At 47.6% G+C, this 27846-nt stretch overlaps 2 protein-coding genes across 6 annotated transcripts; one reads left to right on the forward strand and one right to left on the reverse strand.

Moving 5' to 3' along the window:
• The first annotated feature begins 192 nt into the window (after window positions 1-192).
• On the forward strand, window positions 193-5012 carry LOC128765963 (cilia- and flagella-associated protein 91-like). The gene is made up of 16 exons (XM_053877243.1): window positions 193-275; window positions 1221-1366; window positions 1438-1476; window positions 1546-1587; window positions 1649-1824; window positions 1888-2065; window positions 2691-2848; window positions 2922-3065; window positions 3131-3219; window positions 3281-3388; window positions 3450-3521; window positions 3669-3815; window positions 3878-4099; window positions 4169-4317; window positions 4379-4470; window positions 4594-5012. The coding sequence occupies exons 1-16, from the start codon at window positions 273-275 to the stop codon at window positions 4722-4724; spliced, it is 1896 nt and encodes a 631-aa protein (XP_053733218.1). The 5' UTR covers window positions 193-272; the 3' UTR covers window positions 4725-5012.
• A 606-nt stretch (window positions 5013-5618) lies between these two features.
• On the reverse strand, window positions 5619-27680 carry gsk3ba (glycogen synthase kinase 3 beta, genome duplicate a). Of its 5 annotated transcripts, none has more exons than XM_053876788.1 (11): window positions 26972-27680; window positions 20708-20901; window positions 15838-15921; window positions 11941-12051; window positions 10969-11099; window positions 10797-10903; window positions 9874-9971; window positions 9699-9806; window positions 8323-8509; window positions 8125-8229; window positions 5634-7930 (listed from the first exon to the last, which is right to left on the reverse strand). In XM_053876788.1, exons 1-10 carry the CDS (start codon window positions 27057-27059, stop codon window positions 8126-8128), a joined length of 1212 nt encoding a protein of 403 aa, XP_053732763.1. In that variant the 5' UTR covers window positions 27060-27680; the 3' UTR covers window positions 5634-7930; window position 8125. The 5 variants fall into 5 exon arrangements, with proteins under 5 accessions (XP_053732765.1, XP_053732763.1, XP_053732761.1 ...); XM_053876786.1 differs by having other exon boundaries at window positions 5642-7930; window positions 8131-8229; window positions 26972-27679; XM_053876789.1 differs by having other exon boundaries at window positions 5643-7930; window positions 9711-9806; window positions 26972-27676.
• Window positions 27681-27846: the final 166 nt, after the last annotated feature.

Below are 27846 nucleotides of genomic sequence, written 5' to 3' on the forward strand. Positions count from 1 at the left end.
AAATCTGGGGAAGTTAAAACTCACCGTCAGCCACTTCTGGTCTCACACTGATCTTCTCGCGAGTGAACTGGTGTTTACCGAGCTGTTCAGCTCTTTGATCACTTTGATGGAATCTGTCTTTGATTTGGCGGGATGACGTTGTTTCAAAGCCGGTTAAATCGATGGCACCGTCCTTTAAATCATAATAATCATCATAATAACAGGGCCTCAAATTGAGTAGTTTGAATTTGAACGGCACATTTTGATTGTTGGAAGAAGAATCAGACCACAAAATGGTAATGTTTATCCAATATGGTTTTGTTGCTGTGGGAAACAAATGAGTTTTTCAGTCGAAGCTTTCATTTCGATATTTGAAGTTTCGACACAGATTGTTGTTTTGCTGTTTTTTAGAGGATGTTATAGAGTAACTGTTCACTGTTCACTTGCAGCTCTCACTTTATCGAGGCCCCTGAGTGGAATGTGCTTTTTTTCAAAAGTATATAAGGGAAGAAATATATATATATATATATATATATATAATATTTTGACACTATTTTTTGAGAAGCCAAAAAAAAATATATAATACATTACATAGTTGTTTCATATTAAATATTAGAATTTAATGTAAATCTTGATTTAAAAGTATTCAAAAAATTTAAATTTCACCAATATTGTCGAGTGAGAATAAACTTAATACAGTGGTACCTCGGTTCTCGACCACGATCCGCTCCAGACGGCCATTCGAGAAGCGATTTGTTCGAAATCTGAATCGATTTTTGCCATTACAATGAATGGAAAAAGAAATAATGCGTTCCAAGCCTTAAAATAGTCTTTTGTAGGAGTGAATGTAGAGTGTCTGCTGCAGGTGGCTGTTCCTCTATGTGTGTGGCCGCTGCATGTGGGAGGGGTTGCCGAGTGAGTGACGTCTCTCCAGAAGTGAAGAGGTGCCCGGTGCGTGTCCAGCTCTGAATGTGCGCTTCTGTGCAGTTTGGCTGTGACAAAGTCATAAACCAAGTCACGCTCTGTCCCAGACTCGCCTCGTGGGTCAGCTGATCGCTTTGCGCACGTTATGTTTTTCCGGCTTTTTTCGGGGGCGTTCGCGTTCTGGATTTTCGTTCGAAATCAGAAGCAAAAAAATCTCAAAAATGTTTGTTTGAACTCCGATTTGTTCTAAGTCTGGGACGTTTGAAAACCGAGGCACCACTGAATATATGAAATATGTGATATATCTTTACCTGCAGGCTGTCCCGTCCAGGCTCATGTGTGTGGCCTACAACCCGGCGTACATGACCCAACTGAACACTGCTGTGCCGCTGCCAGGCTTCAGCGACCACCGCTGGCGGAGGCGGGCGGAGCAACGGAGGCACGCTCTGCAGCAGCTGGCGGGGTGAAGGCAGACGTTTCTGTCCTGTGACTGCTGTGTGGAAACTCTCTAACTCTCATCTTCACTCACGACAGATCCATTCCGAAATTTCAAGGCTGGAGATGTGCAAACCGGTAAGGTCTTTTCTTTTCAGTGAGGTTATCTGAGCATGTTCTGATCTGAACTTTTGGTTTTTTTTCTAGCTTCCGCGCAGCATCTCATAAGAGACGTGTGGATGACTACAAGTAAGTCATATTGAGGCACCTGACAGTGCTGTCACTCCGCATCATTGGTCTCTTCCTGCAGAGTGGACACAACATCTAGTGGTGATAAACCTGTCCCCAAATCCTCCAATCTGACCACGGGGATCCAGACGGACTGCAGGGACGGCGAGACTCAGACGGACATATACAGTCCTCCGTATGTTGTCCAGCCGGGGACGACTCCGGCCGAGCTCCTCACGCTGGCCGTGTTGACTTGGGGTACAGACTCAGCCAGAGCAGTTCGACCATGAGCAGCGCCTCAGTCGGCCTCCTTCTCTCCAGGGCGGGGTCTTCCTGCGCGCATCGAAGAGGTGGAGCTGATTGAGCGTGCGCGCGCCAAGCGGGTGTGGGAGGCCAAGCTCCCGCCCCTGGAGGACCTGACTCAGCTGGACCGAAGGAAGCGCATGATGGACCGGATGGAGGCCAATGAGTGGGCCTTCAGGGAGGGAGAGATCAAGAAGTAAACAACCTTCCCTTCTCAACAGCGACGAAACAGTGTCTTCATTTTCAGAGCTCACTAGGTGGCGCTCTCAGTTTGAAAAGGATTTCATTGAAGTGCTTGTTCAAGTCCAGAGATTTTAGAGGGGAGAGCGCCATCTATTGGGCTCTGAAAATGAGGACACTGTTTCGTGAAGCCTCACCTTGAATGTGGGAGACTTGAATAGTAGAAGAACCCACTGAAAGTACACGCTACACTACTCACAGAAGACTTATTAAATAATTGATGGGGCATTTCGTGAATGGATATCGGGCCACGCACACAAGAATCCCATCAGATCTATTGACGGATTTTTTAAAATCCCTATGGAGAATGTAAGACAGAGTCTTGGCGTGTGTTTTGATCGCAGTGGAGTAAAAGTGCATGTACACAATGACCTGGGCTTTGGTCCAGCACTACTGTCCGGTACGGTTCATTTTGGGGGGGAAATATTTGGAAAAAAACGTTGAGGTAATGTTGAGGTTTTCGGCAACGTCCAGCGGTGTCTCGGCTGAGTTGCCCTCGCAGAGTGCAGGGATCAAGCACTTGAGTTAGGACGGTGAAGTCGCCACCTAAAAAGTCTGCTGCCATCGATCTTTGCGACCAGGCTGCAGGACGCTCGGTACAACGTCCTGCGCGACCTGCTGAATCTCCGAAACAAGAGCGAAATCCACTTCACCGTGGAAAGGCTGAAGGAGATGCAATCGGAGCTAGTCAAGAAGAACGACAGCCGCTTGAACAAGATCAACAACGACCACGCGAGGTGTAAGTGCACCTCCACCATCCCTCCTTCCTATCTGTCTCCTCCTATATTTGTCTCCCGTCTTTCTCGCCGCAGGCCTGAGGAAATTACAGTCCTGGCGGACGAACGTGGAGCTGAAGCTGCTCAGACAGGACGTGGTCGACGACCTACCGGAGGACTTTCTGCCCAAATACATCCCCTTCACAGAGAAGTGGGATCCCTACGCTGACATATATGAGGGTCTGCGTCGAGCCGTCGGAGGTGAAGGCGCAGTTTTGTGATTCACTCGTCTCTCTTTCACGCAGACCTGGTGGTGGATCCGGGCGTTGTGGTGGTGGAGGCGCCGAAGCCGTGGCCTCCACCGAAAGAGCTTGATATTGTGAACACCTTCAAGGTAAAGAGGAGGAAAAGCGCCACTTGTGTGAGTCACTTTAACGCCGCCTGCGTCCCGCCAGACTCTGAGGGAGGAGCTGCGATTGATGCGGCGGCCTTTAGGCTTCCGTGTCAAGAAGGAGAAGCCAGTCACTCGTCCTGCCACCCCGACGGTGGAAGAGCTGCCAGAGGTCAGCAGGACTTTGCACCTCTTTCTCCTGTGGTCTGTTTTCAGTGTGTTTCTATCTCCAGGGAGAGGAGGAGAAGGAGCTGGCCGTCATTCTACTGCAGAAACTACTGAGAGGACGAAGCATGCAGTACATGGTGAGGAGGCGCGCAAGAAACACAACCCTAGCTCCAATAGATGGAGCTCAAAATCGCAGTAGCTTCGGTTGAGCTTCCAGCACCAGGTTCTTCTCATTCTTTTCACCTCTACTTTGGACTTTAACATCTGACTATGGTGTTGGACAGATGCTGAACGGCAAGGAGGACAACCTGGAGCTCATAAAAGAGCTGAGGTCAGTCCATGCTCTCCAGAAGAGGGAGCAGGATCTACTGATGCTGGAGAAGGAGTCCATACTGGACCTCAAAACAATGAGGGATCAAAATAACCATGAGGTGAACGGCTCGTGCTGATGTTCACGCACCTCCACTCCCGGCTGAGCAGCCTGTTTCCTCAGGTCACCCTGGAGGAGGCGTCGCAGGCCCAGATCATCGGCGCGGAGCTGGAGAACCTGCTGGACACCTTCTCCAAGGAGCTGATCCAGCTGCAGGAGGAGCGGAGGATCCACGCGTTAGCGCTGTTAGCCGAGCGAGATCGTCTTGTCCGAGAGGCGGAGGAGAGCGGCAGGCGGCAGGTGGAGGAGCACCGGCGGAAAGAAGAAGACAAGATCTTCAGAGACGTACGTGGCGTCGCAGAAACACACCAGCTGCGCCCGGTGGAAAACACGGGGCTGATTTCTGTGTGGCAGGTGGTGAAGGTGAACCAGGAGACGGTGGATTTGTACCTGGAGGACATCATCCTCGACACGGTGGAGTTCACAGCGGACCAGCAGGCCAGAGAGGAGATCCACAGGTTGGCCAGGGAGGTCAATGACATCGCCTACGCTCTGGAAGAAAGGTAACCGGAAGTATCCGTGGAATGTCAAGAATATTAATGGTATTTTTTTATTCTCTTCAAGTCGAAACAACCTTCAGTCGGAGGAGATTGTGTCGGAGCTGATGTACAGCTTCCTCATCCCGGAAGTGGAGAAGATTTCACTGAGACAAAAAGGTTTGACTGATCATTGTTGTTGTTCTTGTCATTGAAATGTACAGTTGTCAGATGTTTCAAAACTAGACCTGTGGTTTATTGCATTCTGTCATCCATGGTCATTCTCGCCTCTTCGCTCTCCAGTGCACCAGAGGCAGCAACGTCACCTGCAGGCAGCTCGCAGCATCATATACGGAGCTGCCGAGGACTCCGACTTCCTCCCGACGCTGGATGGCGATGAGGAGGATGAAGACCTGCCGGAAGATGAATCTTAACCTGGCCACATTCCATGTACTGTGGCAGAAAACCGACGAAAGGTGCAACCCATACTTTACACTGTTGCCAACTTTTGAATCATGCCAATGTTGCCAATATGGAGCCTGTTGATGAATCAAGACCAACAAACAGAGAAGGTAATCCGTTATGTATTTTACATTTTTAAAGCGATTTAAATGAAGTCGCGTTGTTAATGCGGTATATTTGTCATTTTAATTGTGTTCAACTCCTCAGTGAAGATGAGTCGAACTGTGCAAACAACTTTATGAAAGCCAGGTGTGAATAAATATTTGAATACTGATAATAAATAATAAAATAAATGATAAAAGTTTACCATTATTAAATTTATTTTTTTTTTAATTCAGTGATAATGTGAGAATTTCTGTAATTTCAAAGAACATTTTGGGGACAATTTGACATTAAAATCATAACTAAATACAAACAATAGACGGTGGTAATAATCACTTTTGAGATATAAATTTGGCCAAAATATGTGGAGGCAAAATTCAGACAGAGGCATCCACAGACCCACGTAAACAGTGGTCTCTCATTCCATCTTCTTCCACTTTCCTGGTGGTAACGAAGGTCAAATGGAGGTTTCTCACAGGCAAGAAAAACAACGTTTTGTTGCCACTGATTTCATGGAGCCATATTTTCAGAGCCCACTAGATGGCACTCTTTGCTCCTTTGAACAATAAAGTCAATTCAACCGTCATTTTTGTACCGAGATCGCCACCTCCAGAGCTCAGAAGAAGACACTGTCATGACGCTTCACCGCAAAACATCAGTATTTGCACCTGAATTGCTTATAAATGTGTGCATATATATATCTAGATCCAAGCGTCTGAATCAAAGCTTCCTGCCTCGGAGGCCGAGGTCAGAGGTCGCTCCCTGGACAGGCCAACACCAGGTCCAACCGCACCTTCTCCAGCAGCAGGTTGGCGGTGGAAGCCACCTGAAGAACAAGCCACAGTGGGTTTTTCCAGGCTATCCTATGCTTTATTTAATGCAAATTACAGTACCAGGGAACTATTCCTCAGAGCACGCAGATGGAATATTTACAGAACCTTCACAGAACAAAGGAAAAGAGTGAAACCAAGATTTCAGTCACAAACGGAGGCATTCAAGTAGTAGTACTGAAATAGGGGATGTTCCTGTCCAAACTTCTTTTCTTTTAACCCCAGTTAGCACATTATTGTAGCGTCTGTGCTAGTATAAATACACCGTTATTATGGGTTTTTTTTGGTAACCGTTGCGTTTTTCTTGAATTCCGACGGGAGTCCTGGGGGGCGAGGCAGTTAAAAACATAGTGGTGAAGGACAGCAACTCATCTGTGAGGCGTTATTACAGCAAGCGTTTTCCACGAAGGCTACATGACTCGACCCCTTTAGGTGCTACTGAACTCTCGGCGAGAGAAAGGAATCCGGGGACGCAGACATTATTGCCTCTGATGATGGCTGGTCATCACGATTTGGCTTTGGTAACAGAACCAACACTGAAGTGTCCAGAAGCTCCTATTTACAAGGCTTTTTGTTTTGTGTTTTTTTTTTTTTTCTTTCAAAACCACAACCTTCATGCCCCGAAGTCCGTGTCAGGACTGTGGGTTTTGTGTGTCTACTTAAATAATCGACGGAAAAAATATCCATACAACTGATACGTGTATTTTACAAGTACGACGAGAGGAAAGGGGGGGAGGGGGGGGAGGGGTCGAGTGCAGGAAATTCAACAGCACCAAAAGGGAGAGTCAAATATTGAGGGTGGCGGCGTGAGGACGGGTGAGACAAGGCGAAGGTGTATGAAAGCAAAGGCACTCCAAACTATAGTTACACTATATATGACTAGTTCTTGTTACAATAATACAGCTGTCTTCTACTGTACTGTACAGGTAAGATTGAACATATGGCTGGATAAAGCTGATCATCATGTACAATATACATAAACAACATCAGTGCGGCGGGTGGCGACGACGTTTTTTTACACTTCAAGTCAGTGGTCACAAAGACTCCTCAAGGTCCGAGAGAAAAGCGGTAAAAACAAAGAGGGGGAGGTGGGGGTTTAGGGGGCTGGAGACACCTTGAGTTCTTCACGGAGATGGAGGAGACGTCGGCCGGCGATGCTGCACCGTCACAGGAAAACACCGCTACACACAGCCGGTACGAAGACGAGGAACAGAGCGCCATCTACAGCGTGACTACACAGGAGAAGTGGCCGCCGGGATCCGACCGGCAAAAACAAACAAGCGACGGGGTCTAAATCCATGGTCTTCGGGCGGCCGCAAATATTGCTCCGCCAGATATGAGCGCGACGTAAAACCCCGTCTGAACCATCGCAGTTAATATACATATATCTATATATACTTTTTATACAGAAGGAAAAGTAATATATAAACTGTGTGTACGCACATTTCATTATTGTATGTATATATTATACAAGCAAACAGGACCAGATACATGACACATCCATTGAAAAAAAATCTGCCAAGGAGTCCAAATAAAAGACAAGTAAATCAGCTTCTACCCATTTAAAAACCTCAAGAAAGAAAGGAAAAAATGTCCGAACCCCTGCTTCTTCTTTTCATCCACAAACATCAGGATCATCATGCATCCGTGTGTGTGTGTGTGTGTGTGTGTGTGTGTATACGTGAGCCTCATGCCGTAAGTGGAGGGGGGGGTGTGTGAAGTGAGCAGGTGACCCCCATCTCCGCCCGGATCGTCTGAATCATACTCAGGCCATGCACAAACCAATGGTGGGGGGTGAGGGGGTTAAAGGTCACAGGATGCAACACAAGTTTTTGACAGTGAGTGGAAAAAAGGGGGGGCGAAGGGGACAGCAAAGGACTTGAATATAGATTGTCCTTTAACAAACATTAGCAGGCGAACATCAGTTCAGACGACAGGCTCCTCTGGTGGAGGAGAGAAAGAGACGTGTGACTGAGGGTGGAGGTCCAGCGGCTGGGCGGCGGGGGTCGGATGGATTGGGGCGGGGGGGTGTCGCAGTAGAACCCAGACTGCGTCGGCGTGGCTCCGCCGCCCTCGGGGGAGGGGGAGGGAGCAGGGCTGAGCCAGCTCACCCCCTGGCCGGGGCAGTGGAGGGGCCATGGGCTGAGACCGGGACAGGAGGGCCAGGTGAAGGGCTCAGGAGGTGGAGTTGGATGCTGAGGCGGAGGCCGAGGTGGTGCTGGTCACTCGCTCTGAGCTGCTAACATCTGAGAGACACAGACAGACGGGAAAACGTGACCACGCACAACTCAAACCATGTTTTTTTTTACTTGACTCAGTTAATTCATGGCATTCAAACTCTACTAAACTAACAGTAGGAATGGAGGAATCAAGGATGGCGGCCTCTACATGGCCTCCACCATGGTGCAGGGGCGGGAAGACAAATATAATCTAGACTCACTCTAACCTGTGGTGGCTGAGGAGTTGGTTGGGGTGGAGGCGGCGGCCTGACTCCTGGCGTGGGCAGGGATCAGGATGGAGCCCAGAGAGGGGTTACTGGAAAGCTCTGCAGAAGACAGGGGGCGGAAACAAAGATGAGAAGGCGGATCCTGGGTCTGCACCGGGACTCCTCCCAGCTGAACTCGGCGTGGCTCGGTACCTTGGGTGGTGAAGTTGAAGAGCGAGGGCTTCTCCCGCCCATTGGGCAGTTTGACGTTGGGGTCGCGCAGCTCGTCGAAGAAGGAGTGTGCGCAGGCCTCCAGGGGGGTGAGACGGGCGGTGGGCGTGTACTCCAACAGGCGGGAGCACAAGGCGATGGCCTCCGGGGGCGTGCGCGGCCGGAACACCTGCGCAACCGTCACACACAAGCTTAGACATATATATAGAGCTATATGGACAAGACCCAGGGAGAGAGGAAGTCAGGCTTTCACACAGACAGATGGGTTGACCTCTGCTGCCATCTGGTGGAGGCACGCTTGAACTTCGAGAGTGACAGCTGAAGTTACACACGTCTTATACGAAGGATTTATGTTTGGTTGAGTCATGATGACGGAACACAGAGGTGGGAAATTCCACATGAGAAACTCTGTTTAACTGTTGTGAGGGGCCATCATCAAAAGAAAGACAGCAATCACTACAAAACATGACGGAAAAGTATCCAAAATATTTATATGAAACAAGGACAAAATGAACCAAAGAAGATGAAATGTAATGTAAGGACATTAAGAAGTGTTAATATGCCATCAAGCCTATTGAAATATTTCATCTTAGATGCACTTCATTTGAATATAAATGAACTATGTTGAACATTTAAATCCAACCTTATAGCAATTACAAGTTATTGTAATATCCCCATTGTTTGTCTTCTGTGTATGTTTCTTAATATTTTATTGTATTGTTATCTATGTATTTTTCTGCATGAATTATAAACCACTATACTTTGTAGAAATTCATAAACAGTTAAAAAAAAGAAAGTTGGTTTTGATCAGACACACTTCGTAGGATGCAACTGACTTCCATCTCATCAAAAGATAATACGATGGAAAAATATCCAAAATATATACAAAACAAGGCCAAATGAACCAAAGAAGATGAAATGTAATGTTAGGATATTAAGAAGTGTAAATATGCCATGAAGCCTATAGAAATATTTCATTTTAGATGCACTTAATTTGAATATATATCAACTGTGGACTAGACGTTCAAGATAAAAAGGCAGTTTATTTCTAAATATATGTTCAATATTCCTACAATGTAAAAAAACAAGAACTTGTTATATTTACTGCTGAAGTGGAGGTGGGGAGTAAAAGCGCAAGAACAAAAAAAGGCAGACAAATTACGACATTATTTATAGTTTTAGTCTAAACAGGCCATGAAAACACAGGCATCGGGCCGTATACGGCACCCGGGCCGCACTTTGCCCAGGTGTGATGTGACAGATGCTTTAAGATGGTGGTGAATCAAAAAAACGAGAGGGTGGGGGAGGACAGAAATGACGAGGCGGCGGATCTTAGAGAAGGAAAAGGGCTCCTGTACCTGTTGACTCACCTTAGTCCAAGGATGTGCCTTGATCTGAGGGAACTTGAACTCTGTGTAGTTGGGGTTCATCTCCCGGATCTGCTCCCGGGTGGGCGTGCCCAGGACCTGCAAGGTTTCCCTGGTTTAGAGGAGGCGCGCGCCGTGACGCGGCGTGATCCCGGCGGCTGCCTACCTTGATGATTTCAACCAGCTGATCCACGCCGCTGTCGCCGGGGAAGATGGGTTGCCCTAGCAACAGCTCGGCCAGCACGCAGCCGGCTGACCACACGTCTGACAGAGACACAGCAAGGGCCCCGGTTAAACACATTGACAATTCCCTTTCCACGTTCTTATTCTACAATAACGCAACACTGAGTATGAGTGTGTTTGCCGAAGAACTCAGAGAAACGACTTCCCAGCTAGCCAGGTAAAGCAAGCTTGACTGAGAGTTAAATGAAGTAGAGCCCTATATTTTAAGACAGACCTAGGCAAAGTGCGGCCCGGGGGCCAAATGCGGCCCTTTGACTGTATTTATGTGGCCCTCCTGGAGTCAGAGTAAAACTATAAAACTGACATTGTTGTTGTCTCTAATATTGTTTTTTCATTATGATGCCACTGAAACATAACTTCCTCATTTTATTCGTCTTATTCATCTTTTCCGTTGGCTATTTTAGGAGTATTTCTTGTCCCCTTAAATACATCAGAATTAAAAGTAGATTTTTTACACATTGACTATCTTTAAATGGAATGTGGTTTAAATTAAATAAAACACAACAAACCAATATTTTCAATGTATTTTTAAAGTATCATTTCAGTATTGCACATGATGCTATCACTATTTTTATTTAGAATTTTCCTTCTTTTCTTTGGGTTTGACAGCCCTTTTCGACAATCGCAATATATAACCCGGCCCCTTGCTGTTACCAGAGTCACTAGGACTGTAGGTAAACTGCGGCTCGGGGCCACATCCGGCCTTTTGGCGACACTTACATGGCCCACCAGAGTTCTTGTCATTCTTTACTGGTCCGCACTTCCAATTTATACATATTTATCTCCACAATTTTAACACATTATTCAAGTCTCCGGTATTTTACGTCTGTTTCTTTAGGGACGTACCGATGCTGGAGGTGTAGTCCGTGGCGCCGAAGATGAGCTCAGGCGCTCGGTAGTAGCGGGAGCAGATGTAGGAAACGTTGGGTTCCCCACGCACCAGTTGCTTGGCACTGCAGACAGACGTTTTGCGTTTAAATCACGGCGGTAAAGCCAGCGCGACACTGCTACGGCTCACCTTCCGAAGTCGCAGAGTTTCAACACTGCGGTCTCAGGGTCCAGGAGCAGGTTCTGAGGCTTGATGTCCCGATGGCAGATTCCAAACGAGTGGATGTAGGCCAGACTCCTGAAGAGCTGGTACATGTACAGCTACACACAGAGGAGAAAATACACACATTTCAATGTGTAGCGGTTATTAAATAAAATGCTGCACCTGCTACGATGTGATTTAAAAAAAAACAAAAAAAAAAACGTTGCAGATGTTTGAAACAGTTGTGAAGCAATCGTCCACGTGACACCAGTCACGACTGGAATGATCCAAAACATCACCTCAAGAAACGATTTCAGACAAACAAGAACATTTGGGAATGAAAAATAATCCACGCGTCTCTCCAGACGACAGCCGATAGGCTGCTGAATAATTGAGCGGAACTTGATCTCCTGCAACATCTGTCAACAGTGAGCATCCCTCAGTCCAGCGATATGAGCTGCGAGACCTGACTTCTGGCTCTCAGAGTGAAGTGAGACTGATGTGAACACACGCAGCCCAGACGTGATGAGCGAAGGTGAACAACATTCACCCGCCGCTGATTTGAAAGCGGAGCTCCAGGTGTGTTTTAGTCACGTTTAATAAATGCCTCAGCTCTTTAGGAGGCTCTCCTCTGGCCTGTGATCAGCCTGACACGGCTTCCGTGGCCCACTGCAGTTGCTCAGCAGGTTCTGTTCTGCCTCTCCTACGTGACCGGCGCCAACCGTAAATCCACTTTTCCATTTTGACCGTTGGCTCAGAGGGAGTTCTGGAGGCGTCCCCCACAGACGCCTGTCAGCTAGTCAGGAAGCACAGTGTCCCACTTTTCTGCCCAAGGAAAGGTTCGAGTGGACCTGGGTGACTAGAATCGAAGCAAGTCTGGAGTTCTGTATCACGTGTGGTTTCATTTTAAAAACAGCCTGTCATGAGTAGAGGTCGGATCTTGACAAGACGTCGCCGTACCTTGACGTAAACCATAGGCAGAGTCTGCTTGGCTCGGCTGTAGTGTCGGGCGACTCTGTAGACGGTCTCGGGAACATAGTCCAGAACCAGGTTCAGGTAAACCTCGTCTTTCTGTGGGAGCAAATCACAAAAGATCAGACGACATTAAACTGACATTCTTAAGGACCAGTTTACAGGGACTCTTGTCCTCACGTGCAACAAAGTGATCAATATTCATTCAAAATGTTTGATGCTTGCTACTAAAAAAAAGCTATTACAAGGAACTGGTTGAAGGCTGACGGACCTGATGCAGGAAGTTCGACTGACATTACTGAAGAAATACGCCAGATGGAGCATTTCACCTCTCTATTAAGACTGAAAACTGGCTTGTACACAAAAATATGGGCAAAATTGAACATTTTTCAGCAAATAAATCCAACTTTATAGCAGCTATAAGTTATTGTAATATCCCCATTGTTTGTTTTCTGAGTATGTATTTTATTTTATTAGTATTTTTCTTTTTATTTTATTGTATTGCTGTCAATGTACTTTTCTGCACGAGTTGTAAACCACCGTATGTATCATTTTCAAAATGTAATGCCTGTACTTTGTAAAATGTCATGAACAAACAGTAAAAAAAACAAAATCACAAAACACTTTGTAGGTTGTGACTGACGTCCGCCTCGTCATTCATTCATGTTGAATGTCTCAGCGATGGCGTGTCTTGTGCGTCTTCAGTTTGACTAGGACTCCATTGTGATGCAGCTTCTTCCCTCAGGACAGGAAACAAACACGCATCACAATGTCAGGTCCTCTTCCACTGCCCCCCGAGCATGAGGTCACTTCCTGGATGGATGCGGCCGCAGCGGTCAGCACATGCTCGGAGTCTTGGAGCTCCCTGAACTGCTATTCCAGGACTTCCTTCTTCTCAATCTCACAGGAGAGGAAAGAGAAGGCAGAGCTGGAGCATCTAAAATGAAGACTGAATAGTTCCTGGTGCATAGAAACTAAAAACATGGACGACTGTCGTGTTTTTGACTCTTCAGGTCACGACGCTGCACCTGCAGCGAACGCCAGCTTCACTCCTTGTGAACGTTCATCTCTCAGTCACAGCTCCCATTGATAACATTTGTGACGCCCCCCCAACTCTGCCTCCCCTCCTCGGCACCATCAAAGCTATATTTAGCCTAGCAACAGTGATGACTCACTTCCTGTCTCACTACAGAAGCTGCTCCCAGATGCGCAGCCAGACGCGGCTCTGACTGGCCCCTGCTTCACCCCTGACTAAATAATTCAGCCGCTAATTTCAAGAAGACGCCGCTCACACCTCCGAAGAGCGGCTCGCCTGTGCGTCGACGGCCAGTTTGGAGCGTGGAATCGAGATTTGCCGCTGATCTAAATTAGCGTGTTAGACACGGCCGGAGACCTTCGGATACGCCGACGACATCTTCACGGTTCGGATGATATGAGGGTCTTAATGCTCAAATATGGGAAATTAATGTGATCAGTTAATAACATCTGTTCATTTATTAACAGGATTCTGCAGCATGGAAACCTCTGGTGAGAGAGCTGGCAAGAGTCATACACCAAATTATGACCAGAGCTTGTGTGCATGCGACAGGAACTGAAGAAGGTCTGGCACATGTTGAGACTGGTTTGCTAAAGTTGCAGGAATTGAAACATGGTGACTTGAGTTCAAAGTCCACCAGACATTTATAATCTCTTCAATAAATGCAGCTACAAAATTGAACTTCAAGCTCTTTAGTATCACATAACATGATGCGACCAAATGGGTCCCTTCCAGGGTCCGGAGAGTAACAGGGGAGAACTTGGATTCCATCACTGTTTTTGGCAAATCAGATGGAAGTTCATAGGTGGATATTCATGAAGTGCTTGTGACAAGATAAAAAAAATTTCTTCTGTCTTTCTTCTTTCTTTCCAAATTCAGGAACAACCACTGAAGACAGTTTCTCATTCTTGCCTTCTAAAGCCCCATTTAGTAGTGATGGGTTGGTGAAGCTTCATGAAACAGTCTTCATTTTAGAGCTCAGTAGGTGGCGCTCTAGGTAAAAATGGAAAATAAAAACACACAAGGAGATGCTCTCTAGTGGGCTCAGAAAATGAGGAGTGTTCCATGAAGCGTCATTGCCAAATGAGGGCGCTGTTAACACCCCACAGCTGCACCTTGTAGCGGCTTTTCCTCTTATAAATAACAGGGTTCAAAGGAACAAACTTGCACACTGTGGCGGGGCGTCACTCCTGAGTTTACGTAAGGCGCTCACGTGCTGACCGCTGCGGTGTCGCTGACACACCTGACCCGACCTCGTGTCAGTTTACTCTGACTTCTACCCTCACACCTCTTATCCCGCCGTCGCCACCACACCACAATGCAGTGTCAGTTTACTACATCCAAGTTTCGACCGGGAGAGTGAGCTCTCAGGTCTCGTGCCGCTGACATGTGTCTCATGTCAGTTTACCAGGAATCAGCAACAATTCCCAGAGGTCGGTGAGCACATGCAGCAAGGAGAGGTGGTGACGTGGGTGGGGCTCCAGCTGGTCTATAATTAACAGACACCAAAGCAAACAGTGCCCCCAGACTTCCAGTCGCTCGCCCCCGCACCTGATCCACCATCCCCGCCAGCTTTTGCTGGGGAAAGTGCAACAGGGAGTCGCTCCAAAGTGCAGTGTCATGAGTGCCTGACCTCGAGTTCTTCCGCGTCTACATCTGACAGATGGCCGTTTGTCAAGCGAGCTGAACCACACGGCTCGGCCTTGTAGTCACCAGGGGAAGACCGGCGGCTGACAAATGGCGGGGCCCAGGCCCAGCCAGGGAGTTCCCCCTTGGTGTCCAACTGTCCAGGAGCACGGTGGCTCCTGCTGACAGGGTTTACGATCGAGACTCGACACAGAGAGGAAGCGGAGCACAAGGGGAGGTCACTCAACCTGGCAACAAGGACCACGCTGGGAGAAGGGAGTGTTCAGAGCGGGAATTGTATTCACAGGAATAAACCAGAATGAATTATCGCCACCTCAGAAGTTTCCCTTGAGGGTCCCACATTCAGGTTGGGTTTACTTCAGTCTTATGGCGGCACAGTTGTTAAAATAAATAGCTATGAGGGAGGGACTTTTCTTCCGTAAGAACAGCTTATAATGTGAAAAAAGATGGAAAAACAAGTGGAATTTTCAACCACACAGCATAGTAAGATAAGAAATTTGGGCTATTTAGTGGATATTTCCTGCCATTTTCCAGGTGTTCCCAGCTGGTGAGGGCAAACTGAGCAGCCTGGTGGTCTTCTCACTCTGGCTGACTGGTGCAGCAGCATGGTTTTGATTCGAGTCTTGTGTGACAAAATGTGTGACCACACCCCACAACTAGCCTTTGAACTCAAATAAAACCATTGTGACTAATATTGTAACTCAAAAGTGGTGCACTCTATGATGCTACGTGCACATCTAGCATTGAGAAGCCCTTCTTTCCTCCATTCAGAATCAGTTTGATCTGTTTTCAATCGAGTATAAAAGTATAAAAACTGTTCCAAAACACTGTTCCAATTCAGCAACAGGCTCGATAACAAAGGGCTGAATGGCTTGTTATGACCATGGCTGAGGTCACAAAGTGAGATTTTACATTTGAGAATTCAATCATTGATTCATACTGAAGCTCAACACTTCAGATCAATGAGTCTCTTCAATCTTCACGATAACATACGTGTCAAAACATGCCCTTTTTCATGTGACCTCTGACCTCACCACCCTGTGTGGCAACAGAAGGGAGCTAAATCCCTGTCTATACAAACCCACCACAGATTCTCACTTGCCAGACTGACATGTTTGTTCCGCAGCACGTCGATGGTGAAGTCGACAAGTAAGCTGTGAATAAACAAACAAGAGCAATGCCTCAGTGGACGACAGACTGACCTTGTCCCCGCTGGAGTAGAAGAAGTAGCGCAGGCGGACGATGTTGCAGTGGTCCAACTTCCTCATGATCTGCAGCTCGCGATTCTGAGACAAGAAAAGAGAGAGAGATGACGTCAGATTCTGCTTCCACCCCACGATGGCCTCAGGGTACAGAAACAAGCCTGTTGCGCGACGATGATGATTCAGAAAAATTACACATCATGTTGCTTTTTCACACAGAGCGAATGCCATGTCACAGCTGCAGTCGCATGATCTGAATAAATACACTTCACATTACCGTTTTTTGAGGTCGTGTCAATAAGTCCCTGCTGGACCGCAGTGGCTTTACTTGTTTCCTCCACTTTATTTCTCTTAACAATTTTTTTGATGAGTCAGCGACCTGCCGAGGTGATTCTCCTGATTTTTTTTTAGTTGTAATTACCTGTCTTTTTATGTTTCCCTGCACTTAAAACACATCGATTAAGGAGTTTTTAGGCCTTAAATCACTGCGTCAGATGGTTATCTCCGCTCTGATTAAAGTTGCTTGCTCCACAGAAAGCCTGTTCTTTAATCTCAGAGGGAGAAACGTTTGGATGTTCAACGCTAGAGATCACGCTCGGGTTAAAGCTCTTAAAAAAAATCCTTATTCAGTCGCACAATTTTGTGTGAAAATCACGTAGTGGTTATGTGTCGGACTGATCCCCATGTAAACACTCGGCTGACTTTTGTTGTCGCAGAAGTGGACTTGCTTCAACAGTTCAGTGGTCAGGAGGTTCGGATTACGCTCACGAGCATGAAGCTTTAAAGCCCTTCTCACCATGTAGTGGAGACTTGTGTGTATATTAGTGAACACCTCCAACGCAATTACACATTTCAAGACAGATGAATGTCTTGAGACAGAAGCAGCAGGGGTTCAGAGAAATTAAATGCCAACACTTCAACATTTTTACAGAGACAACGCACAGTTTAGAAGTGGGTCAGGGAGTGGAGGCTTTTACAACGACCCAGAAATGAAAGAGTTGACCATGGTTCATCAAGTCTTGGCTCCAGGTGCTCTCCACTCTTTATTGCTGGGATTTTATGTCAATATAACTGGGAGATAAGCATCTCTGCAGTACTCTGATCATGGGGTGGGCAGCCTCCCTCTTCCTCCTCCTCCTCCTCTCTCACTCTCAGGACAATCTTTCCACTCTGAAACCGTGCTACATCACAAGGTGACATCATCGCGTGTGGGTCACAGACCAGCCCAGGAACGACTGTGCAGCGGAGGCAACACCCTGCTTTTTCGGGTGTGTCGGTCTGCGTCAGTGTAGGGAGACACGGAGGAGTGGACGCTTGCTCAAGCCAACTTCCAGTCTCCAGAATATTGCTGAGTCAACAGGCCGATCAGATGTCATAACTGATGCTGTGCCAGTTTCAGGCCGTGTCCCGACAACAACGCCTCGTATCCTGTTAGCCTTCCCCACACAAGCCATTCCAGGCATCCACACACAACACTTGAAAACAATGTAATGCATATGCCAGGCCTATAGGTGGCGCAAAAAGCTGGAGCCTAAAGGAGCACAACAGACCAAAGTCAGCAAGCAGAACACAACCACATCAGAGACGTCGGTGCGGAACGGTTGAGCTGTTGTTAGCGGCTAGCAACAATAGCGTGAGGAGAGGGACGACCTGTGACCTTGGTTCTTGAACTCTGGCAGCAGATATGGGGCAGGTTGCACCCTCCATTCAGCCAGTGAGATTTTCAACGTTTCAAGCTGTGGTTGGAGAAAACGCCAGTTCCGTGGCGGCGAAAAGCCGATCGGACACAGAGCATCATGGGTCCTCGTCATGTGGGCGGGGCCTTCTTTGTGCATCCCAAGGCTGGGGCTTTGTTTAGAAGTCACCTTCTAGGTTTCGCCGATAAATGGTCCACAATTGATCCAATCAGCAGATGCACCCATTACAATCCTCTCAACCTACTTTGGCGTCGTTTGACATTTGGTTGTTTAAAATAAACATTCCAGGACGCAGTGAGGAACAAAACCACACGTTCTTTGTGTTGCTGAGTCGATAACTTCAATCATCAATTCACTCTCCCTGGTATGACTAAACCACTGACTTGTACGTGCATTTCGTCACACACTCCTTCAGTGTCTGCTGCAGTAGCGAACCTTTGTGATGTTATTAAAAGGAAAGCTGTCGAGGGAAGAAGTGAATAGTTACAGGAGCATTAGTGGCTTTGTAAGCAGCCAGAACATTGGAGAATGAAAGCGGGTAACTTTGTTTGCATCACTGTCCTTGTAGAACAACCCTGTGAACAAACCTCCTCAGGAGGAAGAGCAACTCTGGATGATGACATCATTGCGTATGTGACACTTCAGTCAATCCTCTTTGAAAAACGCCTGACTGGAGTGTTGTGTAAATTGAAGCGCTGGAGCAGCTTTTAGCGATCGCTGGGTCAGGGTAAATGCACAGTGGCGGCCGGGGTTTTTTTTCCCCTCCTTCTCTAAAGTGAGTGTCTGAGGAGCGAGCAGAACCAGCCTCGGGACCGCTGCGTTGTTTGTAGTAAATTTGAAAAGACGCTCTCAGAGACGGAGGTGAGCGAGTGAGGGCAGCAGAGCACGATAAATATCGCTTTATTGCGCCGCCAACTGCAGCAATTTCATGTTCTCGCAGCGGGATAAAAATAAATAACAAAAAATTGAAGCTGCATCTAAGTGGAGGTTATAAAAATTATATTTTTAAAAATAGAAATAGACTTTAGATCAATATTCATGTTTTCTTCTCGGGTATGGTTGAATTTTAGGAAGAAAAAAAACAAAATGAAATTGAGAAATTATAATACACTTCATGTGAGTGGAAGGAGACTTGGTTATTAACAACATCAGCTAATAGTTACAGCAGAAAACTGCTAAAGTTAAGGTGTGTAGTAGCTTCGATCTTCAGCATCCAACACTGACCGACTGCAAGCTGCCTGTGTGACATAAGACTCACCAACACCATTAATAAATGTGTTTTGAGTTCCCTCAATTTCAGCTTCACCAGTTAACAAACGCTACTTGGAGTTAAGACAATGTTTCTGACCAGCTTAAGGCAGTGACACCGCACCAGCTTGTGTCAACAAAGCAAAGCGGGTGGGTCCGGTATCGATCAGAACTGACGTGAATCTGTCTCCTGTTGGCATAATTGAGATTAACACGCCACTCTCAGTCGACGTGAGCACTGGTCAAACACTTTCAGTGTGAGACCTACATTTGCAGCTGCTACTTTACACTGCAGGCATCGGTCACTGTGTTCAGAATGAGTGTGTTTTGAAAGAAAGCGAGCAGCCGAGAGATGATCCCACCTGCTGCTGTGTCATGCAAGACAAACCACAGGCTTGCAGATAGACAGGAAGTGACATCATCCCGGGTGGAAGAGGTGTGACGCTCCACTGCACATTATTTATCAACAGCGTCGCATGATGAAACCAAAAGTCTGGGGCTGAGGAATGTTCAGCTTGACCGGGGAAAGAAGCCGCTCATCTGATTCTCCCTGGACAACAGAGCTCAGCACCATTCACCACGTGCACTTCACTTGTCTCCTGCACAAAGTCTCCTTGTTCACTCCGATGACCAGTGAAAGCTTTTGTTTCAGAGCTGCTGCAGAACGGTCTGTGCTGACTGAGAAGCAAGAAAACAAGGGTATTCTCACACTTGCTACTTTAACTACCTGATTTGAATAAAATATGTGACTTAATCCATCTAGAGTCCAGAACAAACAAAACAATTCCAAGCCAGTAAAGCAGCGACGGGGATCGCAGGCGGGACTTTAGGGGATGCCGACTTTATTACACTCATCTGTTGTACCGCGGCACGTTATTTAAACCAGCTGACACGGGCGATATAGATTCGCTGCCCAGTCGATTTAACCTCAGGCAGGGCATCTGCAAAAATCATTCACCGTGGAACTTCATTTCAAACGGATCTGCAATGGAATTGTGTCAAAAAAAAATCTCAATTTAGTCTATGTGTTATTACTAACAGTGTACTATCACCTGCAAAATACAGAACTTTTTTTTTTTACTGAATAAATATACAAGTCGAAAAACTAAAATTGAGATAAATAAAATGTTTACCTTACCAAAAACTTACTTAAATATAATTATTTTTAAATAAAGAAAGTCTAAATAATAAATCTAAATAAAAAACAGAAGATTTTGAAAATAGGAATATTAAAAGAAAATAAAAGAAACAAAAGAAGAAATGAAATAAAATGACATATGGGACCCGCTTGCCGTTTTTTAATAGTATAAAATGACATTTTTTACCCAGGAAAAGGCTGAAAGCAACTTTGAAACCCATCGACCCAACACTGGTACTTATGTCAATGTAACAAACTGGTCAATTTGGGGGGAAAAAAAATTTCGCATTTGAAGGTGATGAACGACCATAAATACATAGCGAAGCTTGCTAGCTGTAGCTTCAACAGAACAGTCTCCTCCCACGTCCATAGCCACATGACTGACGGTGAAGTATGTCAGCGTGAGTAATCTAATGAAGCCGGGGCTGTCCGGACCTGCATCCGCCTGCCCGCTCGGCCGTGAAACCTTTAATGAGAACACACACAGCTGTCCCGCAGACTCAAGAGGTCCTGCACTTTTATCAGCCAGCACCCGGGACCTTGGGCCCCCCGTCCTGAGCAGGACAGCTGCCAGAGCGCCGACGTGGGCCGGAGCGGCCAGAGCCAGCCTGACAGACGACCGCGCTTTAATGGCCGCGCGTTTATTTATACGAGTGGAGACGACTAAGTGCACTTTAAGGCGGGATGACTCAAGAATTTCATTTAATATCCTGTCAATTGGCAGTTTCTCTGCTCTCAGTGTTGGTGTGAAAGAGCCAAGCCAGACTCGTGTTTGGCGTCACTTTACCTTAAACCTCTTGTCCTGCAGGACCTTCTTGATGGCCACAAGCTCTCCAGAGTCGCACAGCTTGGCCTGGTAGACCACGCCGAACGAGCCGTTGCCGATGACCTTTGTGTCTGTGTAGCTCACTTCCTGTGGTCGGTCGGGGCCTTGGCCTGGAGTCGCCACGACGGACGTCACCTTGCCGCCGTCTTTGTCCCCTGAAAGCACAGGAGCAGAGGGAGTCAGGCTCGGATCATTCTTCACCTGCATCTGTCGTTCGTCGCTAACTGAAAACTTTCATTGCAACTTCACTTGCAACTTACGGAAGCCAGTGCACAACCTTACACCCACACACCGAACCTTACAATCCACAGGCATGTGAGCAAAACACTACAAGTCAGTTCCATCCACTCCACTCATCACGTCAAACGGAAATCAGAAGAAAAAAAAAACCCAGAAAATCAACCGTTTTAAAACACAAAATGAAGCAGGAAGTGCTATTGTGCAAAACACAGCAAAGACTCCATCCTTCTCTTGATCATTGTCTCTCAAAGGAAAACCTGAGCAGCACTGCAGCAGAGCCAGTTAGGCAACATTCTCAACAGGTCACAGAAGCTCACGTCTATATAGAACTGACCTAACCTCACGAGCGACCGTCCAATCAAAGCACAGCAATTCACATGCAAATATTGGCGACAGGAAGCGGCAGTAAAACCTGAAACCACTGGAAGAAAATAATGTCAGCAGTTCAAAAGCCAAACAAAAATAACTATCGCCTAAGGAACATACAGTCGGCTCCGAAGAGTGACGGCAGTGACGAAGGAGGGCGAGGAAGAGAGTGAAGGCAGGGTGGACGCAGGTAGAGGAGGTAGAGATTGGGACTCTACGTTGGAAGTTCTCAGATGTTTGTGTGAAGTGACAGCGCTACTCAGCGGATCAGATGCTAAACACGTCCAAGTTGTTGTGTTGTTGTACCCACAGCCCATGCATGTAATGGTGGGGAGAAACAAAGGCAAGGGTTCTCTTCCAAGCGCCTTCTTTGCGTTATGTTTTCTGTCACTTTTGTCATCTCAGTGCCCTCTCTCTGGCAGTCGAGCGGGTCTCCACCTGTTAAGGACACACAATACGCTGTGCCCTTCTGCTACAAACTCAACCCCTACAATGAGAGAGAATTCCCATGAGAGCCCTGCAGACAAACACCATGAGAGAACAAGAGATGTTTGCTCCAGCACTGCGTCAGTTACCCTTGAAGGTGATGCCCAACAGAACCCACGTAAAAAAACAAAATATATATACTTTTTAATTGACTTCACCATTGGGGGTGGGTGATGAAAACAATCCAGGTAAAACCCAGGAATATATCAGTGGGACAGTTGGGGAGGAGTGTCAGCTCTAAAGATACATTAACGTACGTTTACATTTAGTTTATTTCCGGGATCAGGCTTTTCTACTTGTTTAACACACACTACAGACATTGACCAGTTCAAGTCTAAGCGAAGGTGCAGAAGGTTGTGTTTCCAATCTCCATGTGTTTCAGATTTCAAGAGGCTTTTAATTAGAAAAAGCCCCGACACGTTGTGCGACAACTGCTCCGCTTTATCATCGTCACATTCTGCAGGTCGACCAGTGCGAGAGTCCAGTCGATGCCTGAGGAGTGGTGACGAACAAAAAAAGGAAAGGTGACCTTCCAAACAACACAGACCAAGTAAGAACCCAGTCTCAACCAAGTGTTTAGGTTTTGAGTTTGGCTATGAGGAATGAAAACATTTCCCAGCGTGAGCCGTCCGTCTTCGAAGATGTGTCTCGAAAGCAGAAACTGTAGACGGATTCAATGAACACAGAAATAGACTTTCCAGGAGAGACAGCAAGTCTGAGCGGGTGAGCGAGCGAGGAGAGAGAGGCGCTTCGGCCTACATATTCCAGCGGGGACATTTCTGTGACGCCTCTGCACTTCCTCGAACCGTGAGAAAAGTCTGATGCACACGTGAAGGGAAAAAAATGCTAGAAAAAAAGACGAAGGGAGGCGTGAATCCCACTCTGGATGTGACCTTTGACCCTTGTGACGCTACATCCACGTTTCACTAAGAAAACACAACAAGGCGAGAACTGTTTTCCAAAGCACTGTAATATATGTCACTTGAGGATTGATCTTGATCAATCCGTGCGTTGATGGGAGGGGTTGGGGGGTTCTATCGAGCTGCCGTGGAGCTAAAAGGCCGGAGGCGCCAATAGTCGATCCAGGTCATCAGAGCAATTGAGGCTAACAACCACAGCGGCCCATTACAATCCAATGAGGTGGTCAAACATCGCTTCTCTGCGATGAATCACGGGGGCAGCAGCAGGGGCAAAGAGACCCGCACTTCCCTCTCCATAGACAGAGTCTCTGGGGTAAAACCGAGGCGCTTGCCAGGACACCTCCAAGAGGCCGCCTCACCTTTATCGTCTGAATTATTCCACCGGAGATCGTGACCAGACAAGGCGGTTAAGTGACGGCACTACAACATTCCAAGACTGAAGACTTGCTGGGTCGGTCACTTTAGCTCAGAGAAATCCTTCCACTTCTACCATCTAATGTTCAACTCTTGAGTAAACGGCGGTGTGGCGTGATGACTAATGGATCTGAGCGACTGGTGACAGCTAAAACTGATGATCTAACAGCTTCATGAGGAAAGACGGTAAGCAATCACAATGGCTGTGAGAAGTAGCAAGGTAAGGAAGTGCGAGCGTTTATCGCCAGTACGAGTGAGAAGCAGTGATAAGACACGTGAGCTGTGCTCCATAAACCAGGAACGTTTTACTGCGTCGGCCTCTCCTGCACAATCATCATGGATCTAGACTGTGGACTGAGATACTGGCAGGCGAAAGACTTCACTCAGCACTGTGTATGTAGCAGCTGAAAAATAAAGGTGATATGTCAACAGAGAATCCCATTTAATGTAATATACAATTCACAATGTTATTTTTTTTATGTGTGTCCATGGTACAAGACCAAATGGTAAACAAATATTACTTGAAGATTGTTCACCTCATTGGGGAAAAAAAGTGAAATAATCTCACAATAGATCATAGGAAGCTTCTGGGAAAATATATTGAAAGAGAAGGTGTCCAAAAGGTTGGTGAGGCCAGCAATGTTGTATGGTTTGGAAACAGTGGCACTGAGGAAAAGACAGGAGGCAGAGCTGGAGGTAGCAGAGATGAAGATGCTGAGCTTCTCTCTGGGAGTGAGCAGGATGATGATAGGATCAGAGGGACAGCACATGTGCTCAGGTGTTTAGGAGACCAAGTCAGAGAGGCTAGATGGAGATGGTTTGGACATGTACAGAGGAGAGAGAGCCAGTACATTGGTAGATGAAGATGTTAAGGTTGGAACTGCCAGGCAGAAGGTGGAGAGGAAGGTCAAAGAGGAGATCGATGGAGGTGGTGAAGGAGGACATGAGGTTTGTAGGTTTGAGAGAAGAGGAAGCAGAGGACAGGGGGAGATGGAGGAGGATGGTCTGCTGTGGCCACCCCTGAAGGGAGAAGCCAAAGGAGAAAGAAGAAGGGCTTCTGGGAAAATTTATGCATGCTGAAAAGGAGAAATTTGGTAAATTGAGAAACAATCACATACTGAAAATGTGCTTTGAGTGAATGTATAGACCAAAATCAATATTGAAAATAATGATGAGGAAGAGTGAACTACACTTATGAGTACTGTTAAGAACTCGCGGGCAGCATGAGGGTTCATATTACTGCAGTAACCTCATAAGAGAGCGGCGGTTCAGATGTTCACTGAGGACCAGGGAAATGCTATCCGAGGGCCACACGCAGTTCCGGGGCCACACTTTGATCATTGCTACCTCAATAAGACTCGAAATCGTCCAGCATCCACATCCTTCTGACCGTTCAGGAAGGGAAGCGGTCATTTCCCTCTCCTCCACACTTGCGCTGGGCGGGGCATCTAGCAAGGATGTTTAATGAGGAGGGGGAGAGATGGAGCTTTGAAATGCTTAACAAGCCGCTCATTGTTCTGGCCGGCTGTCTGGCCCCATGAAAAGCCCGGCCCCGGCGCTCGCTGGACTGCGGCGATGTATGTAGCGTGGATGTTTTGACTTGACCGTGCATGCGGAGGGTCATGGGTTCTCTGCTGGCTGCAGCACACGCTCAGATGCCCGGCCAGATCAGCTGGCTTAACCACACATGTGCACATCAGTGTGTGTGTGTGTGTGTGTGTGCGAGTGAGTGAGTGTGTGTGTCCGCTGGAGCTTAATGTTACGGAGACACCGGCCAAGAAAGTCAAATTGGAACGATGACACAGCAAATATTAGGAAGCAACACAACAAGGTTTTGATTTTATCCGGATTGAAAAGTGCAGCCACTTCAGCGTTGCCTAACAAAGTCGCGCAACAGACCCATATACACCACATATGCCATCGCTCCTTTGACAGCGACACTCCTTTTTCCTTCGAATTATATTGCGTCATTTCGTCACTACTCCAGTGTCATGTCACTTGTTTACCGCTGCCTAGTTGTCCACCTGCGAGCAACAAATGTGTGGTATGATGAGCCATGTCCAAAGTGGCCTCAGTACCAAGCTGGGTGCCACCGAAAGGCACCTGACTGGTGTCACGCCATTAACCAATTCTATGAAAAATAAAAATAAAAAAATCAGGCTCCATTTCTGAGGCAGAAGACAGAACAGAGAGCGGTGTATTTCTCAGCAAAAGTATAGATACCCACTAGCCAGGGCATCAGTCATGACTCCTGCACCACGGCCTTCGTGACAAATCTCAACAACTTAGTAAAGCTCACGTCCATCATCCACCTTCCTGTCTGGCCGGTGACCTACATTAATGCTGGTTGTTCTGTTCTCAGTCTTCAGCAGAGAGACCTGTAACTAAACCCGAGAGGTTCCAGAAAACCTACAAAAATATAAGCTCAAGTCTCCTGAAGAGTTCAACCGAAACAGATAGGAGTTATTTATTTTGCATTCATGCAAAGTGAAAACCTGAATTCCTCGTTTTTAAACATTCCGATTTTTAAATAATTGTTTATCCGCTGTGCAGTTTATCATGATAATATGTATTATGCCTTCTTTAGGTTCAGAATTTTCCATCCGAGTGGTGTCAAAACTGGTACACAGCATCACCTCTCTTCCTGGGCATTTAGTTTGCAATGTTACCATCAAGACGACTCACCAACCAAATCTATATTCTCACACCACAGCTCCAGTTTATCTCCACCGAACATTGTCAGCTTGAGACGCAATAAACTATAGAGCCTGATCTGACTGACGGAGCTGTCAATCATCCACCACATCAGAAGCTTTCCGTGCTCCGAGAGTGGAGCGTTTTCTCGAGGCCCCTCTCAGGTGGGAGGTCAGAGCAGGCCGACTCAACAAGTCCCAGAGGACACACTCACCCCGGACACGTCATTCATGGAGACAAAGACATCAACACAACTATCACGATATCCTGTCGCACGGTTATCTTGTTTAAGAACTTTGTAATGAGCTCTTTACTATGATGAAAATGGACTCCTCAGCAATACTGGATTAGACTCGACAGTCACTCCTGTGTCATGAGTGGCTCCGGCGACTTGAAGCCTTGACATGGATGGAGGCACCGCAGGAAATCTCAGGGCTCGGGAGTGCACCCCTGTCTGTCTCTCCATTATGTGTCTTTGCAGTGGTGCCAAGGCCCAGAGGAGAGACCTCAGGCCTCATCGTCTCCTCCAAACGCAGCCTAAAAACCTACATCGTACCGGGTCGTTGGAGCTCAGACGCTGGGGATGGAGACACGGGTGAAGCTGCCTTCTATTGGGGGGTGCATACAGGAAACGGGTGAATCCTCTTCCTCGCAAGACTCGTGTGGGTTATTTTCAGGCCTACAAGCCTCATGGCTTCACCCTCTCAGCTGGTGGCCGCTGACACACACTCTCCAAACGTGGACCAACCTGCGCTCCCCTGGACCACGCCACTTTCTGCAGAGGCAACTCCGGGCGCACCTTCCATTGCGTCAGTTGCGTAACAGTCTGATCCCTCACCGGGAGGAATCCCACATCTAATCTGGCATAGATAGACTGGAATGAGCTTGGAGTTTGACCCGGGTCGATGCGGGAGGCGAGGGTCCGGCGGCGCGCTGGGATCCGGGCCCTGCCCAGCGGCGCGGCCTGGCCCAGACTCGCCGGCCCCGGGGAGCGGCGATGACACACCGATGCGGCTAAGCTAACCAGCTGCTAGCGCCGCTCCGACACGGGCTCGGCAGCGACGTGGAAGCCGCGGGTCGGCGCGGGGAGGACGGGCTTACTTACTGCTGACTTTCATGCTTCCGAAGGCGGAGGGCTGCGGCACTGGTTTGCAGCTTTCAGCGAAGGATGTGGTCCTGGGCCGACCCGACATGATCCGACGGCTTCGATTCTGGGAGGCTTGAGGGCTTCACTGCGCGACGAAGTGGATCGATTCACCGAAGCTTTTCATCCAAAAAACAAGAACGACACTATAGAGCGATCCTCGTGTCCACAAATCCACCACTTTGACCCGAAGAAGGCGTTAAAATCAGTGCATCTTCCCTCGAGTTCTATCAATGGGCCGCTGACAACCCCGCATTGAACCGCTCCAGACACGGCTTCTCCTCGCTGGTTCCCCCCGATTTAAAATCCACAATCTAGTTTCTACGACAGACGTTCGCACGGATGGTTCGGCGCGGGCAGTTCCGGACACATACAGCCCGTCTTCATATCCCGATGAGGAGGCTCGGGGATCCAACGGCCATGGCGGCTCCCTCGCTGAAAATCGACGAGTCGCAGCGGGCTTCTTCTCCTCCGAACGCCCAAGTCCCGGCTCCAATTCAACCCCCGGCGGAGCGTTTCAGTCTAGGCCGACGAGGACGTCGCTAACGGGGGCTTTGACGACGAAAGCGGGTCGCCTCTTTCTTCCCTGCCCGTGTGCTTTCAGGCTCGCCGTCTTTGTCGCTACGCACGGTCCGTACAGTGGAAGGAGCAAAGCGTGCGCGCGCTGCCGGAGTAAACCAACATGGAGAATACGGAACTGTGAACGCGCAAGGGGTGAAGCTGGGGTGGCGGTGTGAACCAATCGCAATGCACGTATTTGGGAAGTGGGCGTTAATGGGGGCTGTATCCACCAATGGGAGGCGAGATCCGGAACACCACATGGCATAATTTGCTTG

Source organism: Synchiropus splendidus, chromosome 10 (assembly GCF_027744825.2).
Source record: "Synchiropus splendidus isolate RoL2022-P1 chromosome 10, RoL_Sspl_1.0, whole genome shotgun sequence".
NCBI lineage: Eukaryota > Metazoa > Chordata > Actinopteri > Syngnathiformes > Callionymidae > Synchiropus > Synchiropus splendidus.

What these genes read in the sequence shown, in the direction of transcription:
- gsk3ba (XM_053876786.1), bottom strand. Translation starts at nt 27,059, where the DNA reads ATGTCGGGTCGGCCCAGGACCACATCCTTCGCTGAAAGCTGCAAACCA. An exon ending in TGCAGGACAAGAGGTTTAAG is followed by an intron (nt 15,922 to 20,707) that starts GTAAAGTGACGC and finishes TTCTTGTCTCAG; the next exon opens with AATCGCGAGCTGCAGATCAT. An exon ending in GGACTAAGGTGAGTCAACAG is followed by an intron (nt 8,510 to 9,698) that starts GTACAGGAGCCC and finishes ACGGTTGCGCAG; the next exon opens with GTGTTCCGGCCGCGCACGCC.
- LOC128765963 (XM_053877243.1), top strand. An exon ending in CGGTGGAAGAGCTGCCAGAG is followed by an intron (nt 3,389 to 3,449) that starts GTCAGCAGGACT and finishes TTCTATCTCCAG; the next exon opens with GGAGAGGAGGAGAAGGAGCT. An exon ending in GACGAAGCATGCAGTACATG is followed by an intron (nt 3,522 to 3,668) that starts GTGAGGAGGCGC and finishes GGTGTTGGACAG; the next exon opens with ATGCTGAACGGCAAGGAGGA.